Here is a 7,626-nt window from a genome sequence, read left to right on the forward strand (position 1 = left end):
CTCGGTACGGTCCGTGTATTGCCTCCGCTGTCACGGGCAGACGGGTCCCGCACACAGAGGCGGGGCGCCTCCCGACCGCCAACCGCCACCACCAGCCGAGACTCACTGCGGCCGGCGACAACCACCAACCATCACAACAGCCCGAGGTCGGGGCACGGGGCGCGTCACGCCTCCCTCCCCTTTCGGCGGCCGCCAAAGCCGAGGCGGCGCGGGGAAGGCACGCCCATCCCCGCCCGAGGCCACACAGCGGGGGACGAGCGGACCCCGGGGCGGTGGGATGCAGCCCACCACCAGGCGCGGACCACGCGGCGGTGGCGGACCGTGCGACCGGCGGCCAAACACGCAGTAACAAACCGACAGAGCGACCACGGTCGGGAGTATTGGGGGCAGCGCGCTGACAGGCCAGCGGCCACGGCGATTGGCAAGGATGTGGTAAGCGAGCGAACGTAAAGCTTGGTCGGAATGACAACCACACGGCGAGGAGACTCATCAACGGCGTTCAGGAATGGCACACGAGCAAAACACAAAAACCCTCCGAGAGCAGCTACACCAGCACCGGACGCAACGTTGCAGCATTACTGCTATGCAGGTACAGTGAATATCAAACCAACAACAAACAGACTGCAGCGTACAAAACCACGCCAATGCAGGTACAATAATGTCAGTACAAGCGTTGTTAGTGAACCATCACAACCTGCACCTACTCCGGCAGCGCACAAGAGGCGTCGCCCTAATTCATCTATGACAGTGGAAGACAAATCGCCTGGGTTTCCCCGTCCAGTTCGAGCCGGCACACGCCCACCAACCGCACGGCAGTCGGCCAGCGGCAGTCCCTCGCGGACCAGCACGCGCCGCCGCCATCCAGAGCGGGCCACCCGAAGCTGTCGGCCACCGCCTCACGCCTGAACCGGAGGTGGGGGCGCGGCCCGCCCGTGGGGCGGGGACAACCGCTCACAGCTCGCCCAGCTCCTCGTCGTCGGTCTCGCCGTCCACCAGGATCTTGTCCTTGATGGACGGCATGGATGAGGCGCTGGTGCGCGCTCTGGAGCGGACGGCGCGAGGCGCTGGTCAGCTGTCTGTGCGTGACTACGCGCACGTGTGTGAAGGGAGGGAGAAGGCGCCAAGCTGGCGCACATGCTAACGCGCGCCGGGAGCCCGACAGGAGGCGCCCAGACTACCGGGAGGAGCGCACTTCACGAAACACTTCTGAATAGGGGAAGCATTCCATTCTGTTGAAAATGTGACTGACTAAATAGGGGACAACAGGTGACAATGACGTCACCGTCCATTCAGTCGTTAGGTGGACATACCCAGAACATGCCTTCGGCATACCAGGCTCAATCCAGGCGAACCAACAGTGGCCATCCCGAGAGATCCCACCAGCCTGATGCGTCGTGGGCAATCCCGGCCCGACACGGGCGGCGCACCAGCAGCCCTCCCACGTGGTCCGTGCCCCCTTCCCATCCACCACGGCCACGTCACTGGCCGGCCCCTGAGTCGACCCGACACATCGACCGCGCGACACTCAGTCAACGCTAGCCCGCCGTCGGCGCCTGACTCAGTGTATCGAGCGTCGGGTCCGAGGTGGCGTGCCGCCCGACATGACGGGCGGGGGGGGGGGGGGGCTGACCTGGCCTGCAGATGCTGCAGCTGCACGGACAGGCTGTCCACCTGCTCCTGCAGCTCCTCGTTGGTGCGCACCAGCCGGCGCTGGTTGGTGGTGCTGCTGTCTACCTCATCCTCCACGCTGCCCAGCTCCCGCTTCAGCTCGTCCACGCGGCCCCGCAGGCGCCGCACCTGGCCGGCCGCGGACACGGCGACGGGTCAGCCGGGCCCCACCGCCAGCGGGGCGGTGGCAGGCCGGAGGTCAGGGTACACAGTGGTCAGGGTATACAGTGGTCAGGGTATACAGCGGTCAGGGTATACAGTGGTCAGGGTATACAGTGGTCAGGGCATACAGTGGTCAGGACGTACAGTGGTCAGGGTACACAGTGGTCAGGGTATACAGTGGTCAGGGCATACAGTGGTCACGGGATACAGTGGTCAGGGCATACATTGGTCAGGGCATATAGTGGTCAGGGCATACAGTGGGCAGGGCATACAGTGGGCAGGGCATACAGTGGTCAGGGTATACAGTGGTCAGGGTATCCAGGGAAGGAGGGCCAGGGGCCAATCAGAGAATCAGGGGCAGACCGCGGGGTCGGGAACAAACCAGAGGAGAGTCGGGAGCAGACCGAAGTTTCGTCAGGAGTGAGCTGGGGAAGGTGAGCGCAACAGTAAGCTGAGGACTGAACACGCAAGAGGCATGTCCACCATGGTCCATGCAAATGCTTGGACCTAGCCAAAGATATACATCAAGTATCTTGTGCATAAAGCTGTGTGTCAGGCGCAACATCTGTCTGTGTAGCGCTCGCCACATAAACAGATGTTGGACACACCAGCAGGCTTTGGACCTTGATGCATGGCCTTAGCCCAGGACAGACGATAGGTACGCCAATGCACTATCCGAAACTGGATTGCATTCCAGGCCAAACAGAATTAAACGACTCCAGTGTTCAGCACTGTTGGTGGAAAGAACAGGTCACTAGAGGGAAAGTATACAAGGCAGAAGTGATATACAGAAAACCAAGAGCCACATCTCAGTTCCTCTCAAAACAAAACCGTGCAAAAATAGCGCACAAAAACACGAAATGGTCCTGCACAACTGCGGGACGCGGGTAAAAGGCACACGATTCAAGGAAGCTACGTCATGCATATTTGCAGCGTATGTAGGCCTGCTGGCATCCGTTGCAAACTCCAGCACATCCCAGAAAGAAAGCGTCGCCTTACAAAACCCAGATTGCTAACCCGATGCCCGACCAACGTGACACAGACTCGCGTTCAGCCAGAGCCCAGCCTCGCACCCCACCTCGGCCTCGAACTGCTCTGCCCGGCGCATGGCGTGCGACAGCTCGGTCGTCTTCTCCTGCAGCACCTTCTTCAACTTGCTGTGCGCGTGCTTCAGCTCGGAGAGTTCTCGACTCTTTTCGAACACCTGGGCGGGGCACGGGCGGCCTGAGCATGCGCGGAGACCACACCGGGACGGCTAGGGCGGCTAGAACGGCGCGTGCCTGGAGCGCGGCCCGCAGGCGGGTGCAGGTCTCGCTCACTACGGGCGCGTTACAGGCGCCTGGCGCCACTCTCAGCCAGCACAGCCCGCGAGTTAGCGGGTGGATCAGTCACAGCACTCCACGGTGAACGGCACCACGACTAGTTCCGGCATCGGCTACCTCCCAGCAGCATCCTGTCAGCAGGCAGCGCGCTGCGACCCCGACCCTCTGACGTCCGGGCCAGCAGATGTCGGTGCGAGCGCGAGCCGCCGCCGGCCACGGCTGGGGCAGGCTCGCGCTCGGAGGCCCGACGGCCGGGCGGCTCACCTCCGACTGCAGCTGCTTGTTCTCGGTCTCGGCCGCCTGGCTCAGCTGGCGGCTGCGCTTCTCCAGCCGCTCCTCCAGGTCCGCCACGTGCGCGCGCAACTTCTTGTTCTCCCGCTCCACAGAGACCTGCAGCGCGGCGCGCCGGCGCCGGCGGTTCACGAACACGACAAGCACCAGGCTTTTCTACTTAGATGCAGTGGGATGTATGCATGGCTCATAATCCACAGAAGGAACTGAAACAAATTTGAATCGCTGGCTTCCGACGCCAATGTGGCCATGACATACCGTGCTATTGGTTGATTGCACGAATGGTTCAGACTTGATTTCAAGTTACTGAATGAGCCAGGACTCCTTCAACAACACACAACACAAATGGTGTCCAAGGATTTAAGCTTTTCCTGAAAATTCCTTGTCCTGTTAGGTATCGTGCAAATACACATGCTCTTCCATTCGTCAAAAAAGGAAACTTGTCGATCTAGAATGTAGGCAGGCACTTTCTGACCACTTCTCATGTTGCCTCTCTCACTCTTTGCGAATGACATGGCATGGCATAAGAGATACGAAATCCGGACAGCAGCAATAGGGAATATTACAGAGACTAAGCGCTGCTAACACCAACATGGTCACTTCTCCGCAGCTGTCCTCAATAGCCGCTCATAGTTCTACTTCCGCTGTGGGCCTTCACTGCAGCGGCGACGCGGCGGCCGCTGCACAGGTCCGGCGCGTCCCCACCACCTCGAGCCCATCGCCCGGCTGCGCTGCCCGGCTCGCCAGCTGACCTTGTCAGTCTCGATGCGTTCGCGGCGCTCCCACTCGGCGGCGTTCTCTGCCTGCAGCCGCTCCAGCTCGGAGCGCAGCTCAGCCACCTGCAGGTCACGCACCTGTCGACACGGAGCCGGGCGAGCTGGGTCGTCAGCGGACCCGGCCCGGCCAGAGGACGGGACACAGCCGGGCGCTCGGCCGCGCACGGCCACATGGGCGGCGGACGGAGCCGGGCGCTCGGCCGCGCACGGCCACATGGGCGGCGGACAGAGCCGGGCGCTCGGCCGCGCACGGCCACATGGGCGGCGGACAGAGCCGGGCGCTCGGCCGCGCACGGCCACATGGGCAGCGGACAGCGGCCGGGCGCTCGGCCGCGCACGGCCACATGGGCGGCGGACGGAGCCGGGCGCTCGGCCGCGCACGGCCACATGGGCGGCGGACAGAGCCGGGCGCTCGGCCGCGCACGGCCACATGGGCGGCGGACGCAGCCGGGTGCTCGGCCGCGCACGGCCCACATGGGCGGCGGACAGAGCCGGGTGCTCGGCCGCGCACGGCCACATGGGCGGCGGACATAGCCGGGTGCTCGGCCGCGCACGGCCACATGGGCGGCGGACAGAGCCGGGCGCTCGGCCGCGCACGGCCACATGGACAGCGGACAGAGCCGGGCGCTCGGCCGCGCACGGCCACATGGGCAGCGGACAGCGGCCAGGCGCTCGGCCGCGCACGGCCACATGGGCGGCGGACGGAGCCGGGCGCTCGGCCGCGCACGGCCACATGGGCGGCGGACAGCGGTCGGGCGCTCGGCCGCGCACGGCCACATGGGCGGCGGACGGAGCCGGGCGCTCGGCCGCGCACGGCCACATGGGCGGCGGACAGAGCCGAGCGCTCGGCCGCGCACAGCCACATGGGCGGCGGACAGAGCCGGGCGCTCGGCCGCGCACGGCCACATGGGCAGCGGACAGCGGCCGGGCGCTCGGCCGCGCACGGCCACATGGGCGGCGGACGGAGCCGGGCGCTCGGCCGCGCACGGCCACATGGGCGGCGGACAGAGCCGGGCGCTCGGCCGCGCACGGCCACATGGGCGGCGGACAGAGCCAGGCGCTCGGCCGCACACGGCCACATGGGCGGCGGACAGAGCCGGGCGCTCGGCCGCGCACAGCCACATGGGCGGCGGACAGCGGCCGGGCGCACGCAATGAGATCACGTGGGTAGACACAGAATAATGGTAATCACAGGATTCCCCCCGCTCCTCCTCCCCACCGAAACCACCAGAAACGACCGAAACGACCATCATCACCGAAACGACCAGCTTGTTGATGACCAGACTTTTAGCTCTCGCATTTTTTTCCAGTCAATACAGCTGACAGTGATGTTCCTCCACTGAAGCATCGCTCACCTAAGGCTGGAGAGCCAAATGAGCGTGTCAGGTAGCGCGAAAATCAGCGCTTAAGGCGCAGGGGTCCCCTAATCGCAGGGGGTGAATATGTCGGCCGCTCGATATGTGCTCACCCCTCGTAATTTGAGAACCGCACGCGACCAACGCGCTATACTTCCACAGAACTTAAATTACGAGAGTTGCATCTCTCCAGCACGCAGCATCAAGATGACGCCGATCGCGATCATCTTGAAACCCCGATCGAAGAGGAGAGCATGTGATCGCACTACGTCGGTCCTGGAGCGGGACCTCTTCAGACTTAGCCTGAACACGGCACGACTTAAATTGCCCCCACGCGGCAGTAAGCTCTAGCCCTCGTTACTATACCCCGACATTAAGACGGGATACATTACACCGTTAGACGGAAGGACTCTGCGGAGAAAGTGGCGATTACACAGCAGCGCCAGAGCCGCTCAGCCCCATCCACGTGGCCCCGTCACCGTGCGCCATCAGCGGCGCGGGAGCCCGGGCCGCCGGCGGCCGGCGCTCTCCGCGGGCGCGCCGCCCGTGCGCACCTCTCGGCTGGACGTCTCGTCGCGCAAGTCCAGCTGAATGCTGGTCAGCTGGTTCTCGTGCTGGGCGCGCAGCTCCATCAGCTGCTTGAGCGTCTCCTGGCGCGAGAGGCGCACGTCGTCGAGTCGCGAGCGCAGGTCGGAAGCGTCCTGGCGCAGAGACTCCACCGTGCGCTGCAGCGCCGCCTTCTCCCTGTCGGAGAGCGCACGGCCGGCTACCGGGATAGGCCGCGACGGCCGACGCCAGGGCAGGGCAGACAGCCGGAGACCCGGGGCGGATAGACCGTCACACGACATTCGACAGGGAGGGGGCGGCCAACGGGGAGGCCCGCCGTGGGATGCAGCGGCGGCGACATCACTGCAACGAATATGAGCAACGTTGTGAAAAATAACAGAGACGGAGACAGAGAACAGAGGACGGAGGACAGCTGACAGAGGACAGAAAACAAACACAAAGACAGAGACAGAGGGAGAGGGAGAGAAAGAAAGAGACACAAAGTGACATCTGTTCAGCATGGGTCGAAAAAGGATCGGACACGATGGCATGGAAACAAAAACGACTATAACTTGAAAACATACGAAACTGGCATATAACTTACGGGTGGGATGATGTACAATGCTAGGCAGCATTCTAAATGTCAAATAATGTATTATCCATTTCAACACATGCATGCACTGTTCGCCATAGACAGAGGCGAGTTTGTGCGCCGGCTTACTCTCGCTCCAGCTGTAGGGCCTTGTCGCTGGTCTCGAGTCTCTGCCGGAGGGCGGCCGTGTCCGGCTCACGGGCGCGGGGCGAGGTGGCCGGCTCGTCCTCCCGCGGCCTCGCCGGCCCGGCCGGCTCCGGCTCGGGCCCGCGCTGCGATCGCGGCTCGCCGCCCGGCCAGGCGCGCTCGCCCTCCAGCCCCAGCAACAGCCCCAGCTCGGGCGGCTCGGCACGCGGCGCCGGCGGCGCGCGCTGCTTGGGGATGGCGCCACGCTGCGCCTCCGTCACGCGGAACTCGCCGAGGCCGAAGGTGGCGGCGGCGCACTCGGTGAGCGGGTCGGGCGGCGCCGGCAGGCGGCCGGCAGGCGCGGTGGCCGCCGCCTGGCGCAGCTCGGCCAGCGCGCTGACCGGTCCGCCACACTCGCAGCGCTGCACCAGCAGCCGCTTCATGTGGTCCAGCTCGGCCGCCAGCGACTCGTTCTCGGCCTCGATCTCGTGGCGGTCGCGCTTGACGGCGGCCGTCTCCTTCAGCGCCGTCTCGAGCCGGAGACGGACGGTGCGCAGCTCCTCACGCGCCTTGTTCCGCTCGGCGCGCACCTGCAGAGGGAGAGGGGGAGCGCAGCTCAGCGATCGGGCGCCGGCGCCGCGGGGGTCACCTCCAAAACAAGCGGCGGGGGTGGTCCGGCGGGCAGGGGCGATCTAGCAGAACCCTGATAGACACTCACACGACCAGGACTGTGTGACTGCTTCACTTGGCCGTTGTGGGGGGATCCATGAATTCGACTCATCCTCGCC

The 7,626-nt window shown here is 64.6% G+C and overlaps 1 protein-coding gene across 1 annotated transcript; it reads right to left on the reverse strand.

Annotated features, from left to right (window-relative positions):
• On the reverse strand, nucleotides 1–7,430 carry LOC119105446 (coiled-coil domain-containing protein 102A; the record flags this gene model as incomplete). Its single annotated transcript, XM_037228909.1, is given in 8 exon segments — nucleotides 1–1,042; nucleotides 1,631–1,797; nucleotides 2,909–3,034; nucleotides 3,417–3,542; nucleotides 4,196–4,297; nucleotides 6,129–6,318; nucleotides 6,842–6,945; nucleotides 7,204–7,430. Coding segments are annotated over 8 exon segments (1,133 nt in total), but the record flags the coding sequence as incomplete, so codon positions are not given.
• Between the last annotated feature and the right edge of the window lie 196 nt (nucleotides 7,431–7,626).

This window comes from Pollicipes pollicipes, unplaced genomic scaffold (genome assembly GCF_011947565.3).
Source record: "Pollicipes pollicipes isolate AB1234 unplaced genomic scaffold, Ppol_2.1 Scaffold_6138;HRSCAF=7277_pilon_pilon_pilon, whole genome shotgun sequence".
Classification (NCBI taxonomy): Eukaryota; Metazoa; Arthropoda; class Thecostraca; order Pollicipedomorpha; family Pollicipedidae; genus Pollicipes; species Pollicipes pollicipes.